The sequence below is a fragment of the Apium graveolens genome, chromosome 4 (assembly GCF_009905375.1).
Source record: "Apium graveolens cultivar Ventura chromosome 4, ASM990537v1, whole genome shotgun sequence".
Lineage (NCBI taxonomy): Eukaryota > Viridiplantae > Streptophyta > Magnoliopsida > Apiales > Apiaceae > Apium > Apium graveolens.
The window spans coordinates 216047426-216060779 of record NC_133650.1 but is presented as its reverse complement, the minus strand read 5'-3'; the positions used below and the strand labels follow the sequence as shown (position 1 = coordinate 216060779).

At 32.6% G+C, this 13354-nt stretch overlaps 1 protein-coding gene across 1 annotated transcript; it reads left to right on the top strand.

Moving 5' to 3' along the window:
* The first annotated feature begins 4643 nt into the window (after positions 1-4643).
* Positions 4644-5351, top strand: LOC141719362 (putative RING-H2 finger protein ATL53). Its single transcript, XM_074521734.1, has one exon. It carries the CDS (start codon positions 4644-4646, stop codon positions 5349-5351), a length of 708 nt encoding a protein of 235 aa, XP_074377835.1.
* The last annotated feature ends 8003 nt before the right edge of the window (positions 5352-13354 follow it).

The window sequence follows — 13354 nt, the reverse complement described above, 5'->3', positions numbered from 1 at the left end:
TAGAATGGAAGTGTACATCATGTGAAAATTTCCAGGGCTATTTTAAAAAGATCGGGTTATTTGGATTGGTTAAAAAAAGTTAAAATTCAAATCCAATCCATTAAAATTACGTCAACGTTTTTTGAATCCAATTTAGTATTGGGTCATAATAGTTCAGATTAATTGGCCAAAAATAGGATCAATTTTAATTAATTTGATACCCAGTGCTTGCTTAATTATTGACTTCGCTCCGATCTGCTTAACTAATTCACTTTTATCACGGGCATATAAACAACTCATACCATACTTAGGGTCTGTTTGAGGACCATTAAATAAGTAATTTATTGGTTTATAAGTTCGTAAGTATTTATTAATAAGTGTTTATTAAGCCAACTTATAAGTCGAATTTATAACTTATAAGTTGATAAATTGAATGTTAGTAACGACATATTTTTTTTTAATTTATTTTATTTTTTCGGTTTTTTATTAATTTCAATTTTTAAATATATGTTTTTAAATATTTTTCTAATTCAAAATTCACGAATTAAGATAATTGTATTTAAAAATGATTTATTTTAATTCATTTAAGTGAAAAAATCTGACTTATAAGTAAAATTCTCCAAATACTTATTTCACTTATATATATCATCTATTTATTACTTATACGTCATTTATTTATTTTAAGTTAAGTTATTTATTTTAAATTTTTTCAAGTGGGCACTTATATTGCTACTACAGCTAACACCAAAATTCCGCTGTTACAATTCTTAATTTATTTTGTTTTTTGCCATCACCAAAACACCAAAACCTAACCACAAAAGCCAGCAAAGTACTACTATATATTAAAAGCAAAGTACAATTCTTAATTATTTAGTTTGAAAAGCAAATAAACTATATATTAAAAAGCCCGCAAAAGTACTACAATTAGGTTCAACATCAGACTTCAGCCCAAACACCAAAACCCAACCACAAAACCTGTAGAAATCTACACTACTTGCTAAAACTGGGCTAATCAAAACCCAAAAGAGTCCTAACAAGACCTTAACCGAACAGCTAAAAAGTAGTAAAACTGAAGCATATTTCCAAAAGCTAGATGATAATAATAATAATTACACTATGTACGTCACGCGGGGCATTGTTGATAATATTTGTGTCTTCAATGCACGTGGCTCTATGCATGTATGCATGTAGAACTGCTAATATTCATAATTGTATTTGTAATTGTTGTATTCAGATACAGATAATATCTGTTTTATTTCGTATACAGATAATATCCGTTTTTTTTCAAATACGAATGCGGATATTTCGGATGAATGTCGGATTTTTTGATGCCCCTACCACATTGATAATGATTTTAGAACATTTTTTTTACTAATAAAGCTCAAATGATATTTTTATATATGTAAAGTATTTGTATAATTATATAAAATTTGTATAAATATATTATTTAATTCATATACATACATGTTAGGTCACACTTTCACTGTAGAGGGGGTGAATACAGTGTTTATTACAATCAAATCAAACTTCAAGAACTTATGTAACAGAAAACAAACTTTATTGAAAAAATAACCTCTGTTACAATCAGGAACAGATTTATAGTTATTGCTTTTATTCACACCTTCCTTTCCATTCCTGTTTTTCCTAGGTGATTTTACCTTGTTTGCATTCTTAACATCTTTCAGCTTATGCTTAAGTTGCTTCTTTGTCATTAAGCCTATGTTAACTTCAGCTGTCTTTTCCTGTTTTAGTTTGTCAGAAGCTAATTCCTTTTTAACTTCTGATTACTCATTTTCAGATTTTTCAGTTACAAACTTAACAGGTTTTAACTTCGGCTTTTGCTTATCAACAGGCTTAATTTCTACAGTTCCTTTTTCATTTTTATTTTCTCCATAACCTAAGCCCTCTTTCCAGTTTCCACTGCTTAGCAAATTTTGAGTTGTTTTGCCAGAGTTAGTCCAAGTCCTAATAATCTCTCTCTCCTTTTCTAACTCAGTTTTTAGAGATTCATTCATTTTTAGCACTTCATCCCTAACATAAAAAGCATCATCTCTATCCTTCTGAGTTTGATGGAACATGACTAACTCTTTTTCTAAGAAATCATTTCTTTTCCTAAAAGCAAGATTTTCAGAAGTTAATCTTTCACATGTTAAAGTTTGATCTCTATAACTAACAAACATGGTTTTAAGATATCTTCTCAACTCATTAATATCATCAGTATGAAAAGCATAAGTAGTCTGAGGTACCTTTGTTTCAGCAGCTTCAGAACTGCTCTCAGAACTTGATTTATCAGCATTTGCCATCAATGTATAGTTCTCCTCACTTTCAGAGTCTGAGGTGTCTGTCCAGCTTTTCTGCTTTGTGACAAGAGCTTTGCCTTTGTCACTCTTGGTCTTCTTGCAATCAGGAGATATGTGGCCTTTCTCACCACAATTATAACATTTAACATTGGCGTAATCTCCTCTGTCAGACTTTACTCCTCTTCCTTCAGATCTTCTGAAATTCTTCTTATCAGAACTTATGCCTTTCCTGGAAAACTTCTTTCCCTTCCTGAACTTCCTGTATGCAATCTTTGTGATTCCTTTCACCATAAGAGCACACAGCTTCATCATCTCCTCATCAGCATCAGTTTCAGGCAAGCTTTCAGAATCTGAGTCATCATCACTCTCAGAACTTGATGACTCAGTATCAGACTTTATGAAAAGAGCTTTACCCTTGTCTTTCTTTGAGGAAGGTGCTTTGGGGGATTCCTCTTCAGCCTTGAGAGCAACTGTCCTTGACTTTCCTCCTTTCCTCTTGCTTCTTTGTTCCATCTCAAGTTCATGAGTCTTGAGCATTCCATAGATTTTATCAAGAGTTGTTTCATCAAGATTGTAGTTGTCTCTTATTGTTGTTGCCTTCAAATCCCAGCATTCAGGAAGAGCTAACAGGAATTTTAGGTTGGTATCTTCAAGATCATACTCTTTATCAACCAATGACAAATCATTCAAAAGTTTGACAAATCTATCATATAAATCATTCAATGACTCATTAGATTTTGAGTCAAAATGTTCATACTCTTGAGTGAGTATTGTCTTCCTGTTCTTCTTAACTGTTTCAGTTCCTTGACACCTTGTCTCCAGTGCATCCCATATCTCCTTGGCAGTCTTGCAGTTGATTACCCTGTTTGACATTACATTATCAATGGCACTATGCAGTAAGTGTCGTACCTTGGCATCCTTAGCAATAGATGCTATATCTTCAGCAGTGTAATCACTCTTTTCCTTTGGTACAGTCTTTGCTGGTTCACCTGCAACTACAACAGCGAGCTTGGTAGGTTTGTGAGGCCCTTCCTTGATTCTATCAAGGTATTCTGGATCTGTTGCTTCCAGAAACATGGTCATCCTTACCTTCGATATGGGATATTCAGATGGTCTCAATATGGGAACTCTGATAGTCTCATATCGACTCTGAATTGATGTCTTTGATGATTCCTCAGTTTTGGTAGGCTTAGTTGGAGTTTCTGTGTCAGACATGATTGTGTTTGGATCTTTAACTGTATGTGTGTTAACAGAAGGCTCTGATACCACTTGTTAGGTCACACTTTCACTGTAGAGGGGGTGAATACAGTGTTTATTACAATCAAATCAAACTTCAAGAACTTATGTAACAGAAAACAAACTTTATTGAAACAATAAACTCTGTTACAATCTGGAACTGTTATCTCTCAGTGATGAACAAAATATCACGAGAGCTGCTAGGGTTACAGTAAATAATATTCTCGATAATGATAACACTTATAGTGTAAACCCTATGTCTGTGTTTATATATTACATAGTTACAAGATAATCGCTAATTGATATGGAATATAATTCTGCTTCCTAATATATATCAATCAGATATCTTTTCTTCCAAGTATTCCATTCTTTATGGAATTCCTTCTTCATGCATATCTCTTCTTATGTTTATCTTGATCTTCTTAACTTTAATCAGCTACTGTCCTTATCTGATCGTCCTTCAGCACTTAAGTTCTGATATCTATCTCCTGATAACATAAGTACTGATATCCCTTAAGTCCTGACGTCCAGTATAAGTACTGATCAGTTAAGTACTGATTTGTCCTGTTCAAATAAGATCTGAAATCTAAACATAAAACATATTAGCCATGACATTATCAAATATATCTAACAATACACTACAAGTTAATAGAATAAATTTATAATTATATATTACATAATTTAAATATTATATATGTATTTAAATTCGGATTCGAATATCACGAATTCGGATACAAACAATATCCGCTTTATTTCGGATACAAATAATATTCGTTTTTTCTCGGATACGAATACGAATTTTTTGCACGAATATCAATTTTTTTGAATTTTTTGCGAGCCCTTTAGGCTGTATGCATGTCTATCCTGTTGGGTAATTGTCATTCAAATTTAAATTACATTTCTTTAATTCAATGATTTGGAGGGTACGTTAGGTGATTCCACTTCCCTCCAAAACTGTAATCAATTTTAGTAGATCGTTTGTGCGTGATTCCTAAGTTATACAAGTGAAAGAATTCCTCTACTCGTATTATTATTATTTTACATAGATACACAATTATAAAAGACTTCCAACATGAACAAAACTTAACATTTGATTGCCATAACATACTTGTAAGTCACATTGTTTCCATGTCTAATTTAGGCCGAGAAGATCACAGGCACCATGATGTTAACCCGCTCTTCATCGGACTTCTCGGGGTCATTGCCGGGGCTATCATTGTAGCAACACTCCATTTCATGTTGCTTGGTTGGTGTAGCTCAGAAGAGAGGCGGCAAGAAGCGCTGGAAAACGAACGTCCCTGGCGAAATGTCCGAATTGGTAATAATACTAGAGACCATAGAGCTAGTAGTAGCAGTAGGAGCAATTCGAGTCTGCAGTCAATTCCAACTTTTAAGTACACAAAAGAGTGCAATGAAGGTGTATGTGCCATATGTCTTGGGGAATTCAAAGAGAATGATGAGTTACGAGTACTACCCGAATGTGCACATCAATTCCACGTGCCATGTATTGATAGGTGGGTAGGTTCGCACCCAAATTGTCCACTTTGTCGAGCCGACATTGTGCCCTCTATTCCAGAACAGGCCGCGGCAGTGTCGTCAAGGGACAGTTTTTATCACATAGATATTTTGTTTCAGGAACATATTGAGGAAGTGTCGTCACAGAATGATGGTGATCGGGTGCAAATTATGTCCTCAGAACATGCTCTGGAAGTGCCTTCATGGGAAAATAGCAATGAGGCAAATATAGTAGTATCCTCAGAACATGTTATGAGCATCCCAACCAGTGATGCTGGTGCAACTTCCTCATCGGAAATATCATCAGTTGGTGATCATTAGGAAGTCTGTTTAGATGAACGTATTGATTGACCTTTCAAGCTTTCTCATGTTTTATACGGAATGTATAGGAGAAATGGAGAATTACTGTCTCGCGCATTTATGCTGCTCTTTTACTTGTCTTTATTTAGTAGTAATGTTTTTGCACCGTCGAATCTTGTCTTCAATTTTTCCATTCGCAAGTGCCCTTTTATTAGAGTGAAGTAGAATACAGAATGTTTGGTTTTCATTCACAATTGTGTTTTATAGCTTAGAAGCTGTACTGAGATAATCAAGCCTTACGGAGGAGTATGAAAGTTTAGAACTTGTTATGCATCTTTTCATCGGCGACTCATTTTGTATGTTAAAAAATTCCATTTTATTTCCCAAATATTTCCGTAATTAGACATGTTACATTAAGTTTAAGCCCAATGTGACTGCTGGGTCCGACAACAGAAGATAGTTTAAACTATGAAGCCCATTCTAATATTTAACTTTGGTTAATTATAATAAAATTTATAGTATTAAATTAATCAGTCAGTGTTATAGTTGCTATTGCTACTGTTAGCTAACATTTTTTCCGTTTCATTTTTATATTTAACTTTTTGAGAAACACTTTTAAAGTATTTTGATCCTATAATTCATTTTTTTGTTATTATTTTATAAATAATAATTTTAATGCATACATTTATTTGAAGAAAAAAAATTTTAAGTTTTTTTTGCTATACTCCCTCAGTCCCTTCCAATTGTTTAGATTTTTGAGAAAATGTCCGGCACGCATTTTAAGGTGCATAAAAAGTATAGTTATGTAATTTATTTTTACAATTTTATTTTTCTGAATAAAAGTTAAATATTTTAATTTTTATTCAAAAAATAAAAATTGTAAAAAAATATACAAAACTATACCTAATATGCATCTTAAAATATGTATCAAACAATCTTAAAAAATATAAATAAGGGACGGAGGGAGTACAACCAAAGAATTAAAATACGGTTAAAAATAGCCTACTATTAAAATTAAAACGAAAAGAGAGCGTAGAACTGGTCCACGAGTTGGGTAGGCTTCTGACATTAGTTGTTGCACCTAATTATAAAACCCTCACGTATTTTTTTTTAAGGAAAAAAAAACCCTCACGTATTTTCTGTTTTAAATTAAAAACATATAGATTTGTCATGGGAACCAAGCAGTTACTACACAAATTCATTTTGTAAAGGTGGTGGGATACGAATTAATAAAGGTGGTGCATCTTGTTTAATATTTATATATTTTAAATTTTATTTTATATAATTTTATTAAAATTTTATATAAATAATTAAATACTAAATAATGATTATATAATTATAATTTCAAGTTAAATTCAAATAGTATAAATAGTATATGATTGATGAGATCTTATTCATAAATAATAATGTAAATATTTGTTTTTGCTGAGGGGGATTCGAATACAAAAACTTGTATGTATCTTTATAAATAATATACATGTTTGTTGTTAACGGTATTCGAACCTGAGAACTTATATTATGTATTTTTATAAATAATAATATAAATGTTTGTTGTTGACGGGATTCGAACCTGAGAACTTGTGGAGTGTATTTTTTTAGTACTTGGATTTAACATCTCTGATTATTTAATAAAGAAGATCCGACAATCGTGATATAAAGGAATAACCAAAATGAGGGGTCAACCATACTACAAATTATACCCCATTTCGGTTATTTCGGTTATTTCGGTTATTATGCTATAGTATAGATTAGTACGTAAAATTCACCTACCAATATTTAAAATTATTTTATGAATTAAAATTTTTTAGGTCAAACAAATTCTTAGTGCCAAGTTAAGTAATTACTCCCTCCGTCCCACTGGGATGTTTATGTTCACTATTTGCACGTATTTCGAGCCTTTTATAAAGTATAGTTTCATAATGAATTTTTAATTTTCTTTTGAATAAAAGTTTAAACACTAAACTTTTATTCAAATTTTTTTTAAAAAAATATTATAAAATTATACTTTAAACGAGTATTGAAAAGCGTGCTGAAAAGTAAATTAAATAAGTCAGTGGAGGAGGGAGTAGTACGCAATAAATATAGTGTCCGTTTGAAAAATCTTAAAATAAGTAATTTATGACTTAAATCGAAGAAGTGATTGATAAGTGAAAAGTTAATAAATACTTATAAGTTATATAAGTGTTTGGATGATTTAACTTATAAGTCAGATTTTTTTTTATTTAAATGAACTAAAATAAATAATATTTAAATATAATTATCTTAATTTGTATAATTTAAGTTTGATTAACATTTTAAAAGTATATTTTTAAACTAAAATTGATAAAAAATGAAAAATAAAAAATAAGTTTAGAAAAAATACGTCGTTACTAATATTCAACTTATCAGCTTATAAGTTGTCAATTCAACTTATAAATTGGATCGATAAATCCTCATGGTTACATGCTTACAAGCCAATCACACAAACAGGCCCATAATTTACATTTGGATTCTTGAGATTGGCAACTAAGGGCCTGTTTGGGGGATCATTCTTGAGCTTCATTTAAACTTTAAGCACATTCCTGTCATGTGTGTAGTGTTTGGCAAATTAAGCCATAAACCATATTTAGCCAATTTTTTTTTTTTTTTTTGAATAAAACGTACTTGCTTATACTAATTTAAATCCAACTCAAGGTTACATGAAATAAAATCTGGAGCAGCACTAAACCACTCCGTAGGACCTGACATAGAATATGCAGTTTGTGCTAATACATGAGCCACACTATTCGCAGATCGACTAGCAAAAACAATCGACACTTCCTTAAAGTGTTTAAGACTACTACTACAAGTTTCAACAATAGTATCAAAGTTTGATCTCCCTCGATCCCTCTGAAATGCATCCACTAGCTTGGCATCTGATTCAAAGATGCACTTTCCTCGAATCCATTCTAGAGCTTCTTTCAAACTTTTTTAGTTGTATGGAGAAAGTTAGAATTTCTGACATTTTCGTTTTCATTCTTCATTTTCTGTTCAACCATCTAGTTTTCTTCCTTGTCTACTGTTTTATACTTGTAAGGCTTAAAACCCCGTGATTGCATGAAATATTTTTAATATTATATTTTATGTATATTTAATTTAATTTGATGAAAATTTTAAATTTAAATTTTTTTCATTTAAAATTTTTAATGATAGTTTGTCATCTTTTAATTTTTCTTTTGTTTCAGCCCGTTTCAATCATATAATTTTATGTTAACTCAAGACCATTATACCGACCAAATTAAATCGATAAAATTATATTAAGTTTTATTTTTTTTAACCCGAATTAATAATATAATTTAAATTTCAACGAGATGAATGTTGTGTATTATATAATTTTTTTCTGAGATCATTATTTTTGTTTTTTAATTTTTTTCTTTTATTTTATATTAATATATTACAATTATTAACTAATGTAATTTATAATTTATGTTTTAATTTTATTTTAAAAAAGTTATAACTTATAAATTATAATTAACCAAACACGTTATCAGATTATAAGTAACTTATACCTAAAATTATCCAAACACCTAGATAATTTATAAGTTATTATAGACATATCACTTATACGACACTTTTCAATTTTAAGTTATAAGTTAGATTTTGTAAGAAAAGCTGGCACAAAAACTTAGACACCTAGTATAATTTACATTTGGATTCTTGAAATTGGCAACTAAAACTTGACACCTAGTCTACGTAACTGCAAATAAAACTATTAGCTAGGGACGGAAAAATTATAAATGAATCAAATTGTGTTGTTTTCCTGACATTGTTAGCGGGTCTATCTGGTCTAGCTGATAATGCGTTAATTGAGATGGTACAGGTATTTTTTTTGGATAATTGTATTATTTATACAAGTAAAGTTTTATGGAGATTAATATTTTATTCAAGAATTCGGACAGCACCTATGTTCTGTTATTAAAATATTATAAAATATATTATTTTATAAAATATTTATTATAAATATCACTAATTCGTTAAAATGATTGAAGATTTTTTTTAAGTTTATTAAGTAAAATGTATATATTTTACAAATTGAAGAAATATTCTGCAAATTAAAATGTTTCATTGAATATAATATTTTATAATGTTATACACTCCATCTATGATTTAAAATTTTAAATAAAATAATGATATTATAGAACATAATTATCAAAATAATACATTTTGCAAATTGTAAGATTTTACTTGTAGAATCCAAGATTACCAAAAAATGGTATTCATATAACTTTATTTTATTAGTTTAATTTATTTGTTTAATAGTAAGGTAAATCATCCTGTCACAGAGAACCGCGGGTACACAAGCATTTATAGTCAAATCTCAAATAAATTAAAATGAATACATTTATTATAATCATAAACATGAGTTTAAGATGACATGTTATTGTCATCCAGTTGTCACACTTGGAAATAATGTCAGTATCTGTCTTACCTATTAATTAACTATATTCTAGTCATTTTATAACTTATAATAAGCGTTTCTCGCGTTAGTACTACATTTCACAGTTTACACGTTTTTTTACTGATCAACAAATTTGAATTCAACTATTTTGGGTTGTGTTGGATAAAATGGTGACTCCAAAATTTTGAAGTCACTCCGAGTCTTATTTGTTAACGGAGGAATTTGATTAGGAAAAATTTGAGATTCGCGACCGAAATTAAAATCTGCAGCGATGGTCGATGATCGGAGAAATTACTAAAATTCGTTGATTTGTGCTTAAAAAACGGTTGATAGCGCTAGCTTTTATATTTGACTTCTCAATGCTCTCAAACACGTACCTTCACAATGTGTACGTACCTTTTTTTATAGAGGATCAAGCCGGATATAGTTTTTGGGAAACAAGAAACCTAGATTGACTTGGCTTCTCATTCCATGGCACAATAGAAGTTTTCGAACCAACTTTCTATTATAACTCGAACATTGATTTGCTTTAGGAGTGTCCGACGATGTGGCCTAGTCACAAAGACCCAAAGCTCGGTTACGACTTCGGGACTTCACGGAAAAGGTTACTCCCCGAACGGTGGATATCCCCATTCGCTGCCTCTACTTCCGTCGATCGTAACCGCAGGTATAGCCACGACTTACCGCATATGCCAAAGCGCATCCTTGCCCACGATGAGGATAACCCACCAGACTACAGCATAAGTAATCCCAAGCGTAGAAGCGCAAAGTGCGAGATAACCCCAGAGTCTCCCGTCGAGGATAACCCTCCGAATACGGAGACAGGGCTCCCAAAGCACACACTAGATGTTTACGACCGTTCCCCTACAAGGATAACCTGCAAGACTACAAAACGACGTATACGACATGTTTTCGGGACGACGGGCTCCCGGAGGGCCCTTTTTCTTCGCAGGGCACGCCCTGTGAAGGATTTGAGTCCTCCGGAGTCCTCCCTCATGCCTAGGGCACGCTTTAAGAATGGAGAGTTCCTCCAGGGCTCCTCTTCTTATCTTATATTATTTTTATGCTTTGTTCACTTCCCAGTTTAGTTGTGGGAGCAACCTCCTCGCTAATTCTTCCTTGTCATTTTACTTGTATTACGGAGTGGCCACCCCGTGCAGCCATATAGCACGTGGCCCCCCTAGGAGGGTCCAGGGACATTTCCCCAGAGCCCGGGCCGTTCTTCATTTCTTGATCGTTTCACTATTTCTCCCCTTGCTTAAAATCATCCTTCATAGACTCTTTATCAATACTTGTTCTTCGTCGTCATCTTCTACTATAAGGACCGTCATGGTATCGTCATCGTAGCTGTCGTCGCGCACTTCCTCCACTATGGTCGTTGTAATCTCCCGTCGTGATGGTTATCATAAACCTTCATATACAACTTGACCAATTGTCGTTGTAACTTCTCGTCATTAGAGACTCCCGTATAGGGTGAGCCCTATAGGGGGCGCCCTAGGCTCCGGAGACGCGTTCTCCGCAGCTCGTCCGTCTTCTTCCTCGGCGGTGACCCGACCCATTTCCTTACAGATCCAATAAAATACCCGTTAAAATTTTATGGTATAACAACTACCCCCCGATTTTCTAGTTTGTTAGAAAACAAAGTGCAAAATCTTCTTATACTTCCTTCGGGATTCTGTGAAATTCTACCTTTATCATCCGCAATGTCTTCACTTCATCTTTTGCTAATAAAATTCCCTCCATATGCATATATTCTTCCTTCGGTAGAAAGCTGTTTTGGTTGGTAATCTTCGTCGTAATTTTTTCTTCCGAGTCTCCCTGACAAGTGCTTTTATTTTTATTCCGCAAATCTCTCACCAATATTTTCCGCAAATATCCTTTGCAAATATTTTTCATAAAATTTTTCTTCCTCCCCGCTTCTGGAAATACACGGGGCACGCCCTACCCCGGGAATCTATTTCGGGGGTTCAAATTTCAAGAAATCTGAATTTTTACTCTTATAAGCTCCCATTCCTCTTCATTTTATCTTTATCTTCTACCTTTTAAGAACAAAACTTTTCTTATCTCAAGATCTTCAAGAAGCTTGAATTTGGTTTGTTAACAATTTTCTCTTCGCTTTCGCTCTAATTCCTTCGTTCCTCTTGTTTTAAGGTATTTTCTCATGTCCTTTTTTTGAATTTACACCATATATATTGTTAGGTCCATGAAATGCAAGTTTCTTGAACTCTATGTTCTCACCATATATTTTTCCGTGTATATGTATGTATAGGTTGTATACATTACCCCTTGATCTTGTTGAATATTCAATTTTGTCACCAATTATGTTTGTACGTACTTTGTTATTCCCAGTGAACTAAGAATGAGATTTACAGAAGGGGGGTTGAATGTAAATCTCAAAACTTTTTCAAGTTTTGAGCAGTTTCTAGGCTATGTGTTTTGATGAACAAGTGTGTGTGAATTGCTTTGAGCTAATGCAGACAAATATATATTCAAACACAAATGTAAAGAACACAACAGGCTTAAAAACTTTTATGGTGGATTTGTTGTTCCACCAGAGATGTGTTATTTCAGAAAATTTGTGATTCAAAGAATTAAATCACAGCTGCTTCCCAGTACAAACTAGATGATTTTCCCTCTGGATTTTTCTAAACAACTCTGGAAAATTCACAATCTAATTACTAGCTGCTACTTGGTTTATATATCACCAAGTTTACAAGTGAAGACAAAACTGTACAATACAATTAAAAGATTCTTCACATGTTTCTTCTTCATTTCTCTATCCAATGCAATTTAGGTTTAGCTGTGAATCTTTGAATACTTCCTTGTTTGCACCAGAATGAAAATGCTGCATTTTCTTGATTCCTCCTAGAGGCTGCCACATTCCAGTTTGTCTCTATCAACCCATGTGCCTCTGTCAGCTTATGAATTGTCACTATCAACTGCTATTGAACTAAGCATCCGTTGAAGCTTTCATCCGTTGATGCTTTATCCGTTGAAGCTTTGTCCGTTGATGCATTAGCAGTTGAAGCTTTATCCGTTGAAGCACTCATCCGTTGATGGATGTTATCCGTTGAAGCTTTAGAAACATCCGTTGAAGCTTTGTTTCTCATCCGTTGAAGGTCTATAATATCAGTTGATACTACTTCACTTATACAAAATTACAAGGCATGAAATATTTACAATTAGCCCTCCTATTTGCATATCCACTAGTAGTCAACATGACTGATAATTTCCCACAACATCTAAGAATTACAACTTAAATACAGAGAATGAAAAGTGCTACAATACTAAACTTATTTCTAAGTAAAGCTACTCCTTCAACGGATAGCCAGAATGGTCTTATCCGTTGAGGCTACAAACACTAGATTTCTACTTAAGTATTTTGTTTAACTTATCATCAAACTAATACACATATTCCTAACAATCTCCCCCTATTTATGTCTACTAGAACTGTAGGCATACATTTGGGTTTAACTTGATGATAACAAAACACTTAACAAACATATGAACTGAAATAAAGTAGAAATTCAAAAGTGCTGCAAAAGTGTGTATACTGAGATAGAATTGAAGAATTACATTGTTTCCAAGGGTGCTCCTTTAGCCTGAG

What these genes read in the sequence shown, in the direction of transcription:
- LOC141719362 (XM_074521734.1), top strand. Translation starts at nt 4,644, where the DNA reads ATGTCTAATTTAGGCCGAGAAGATCACAGGCACCATGATGTTAACCCG.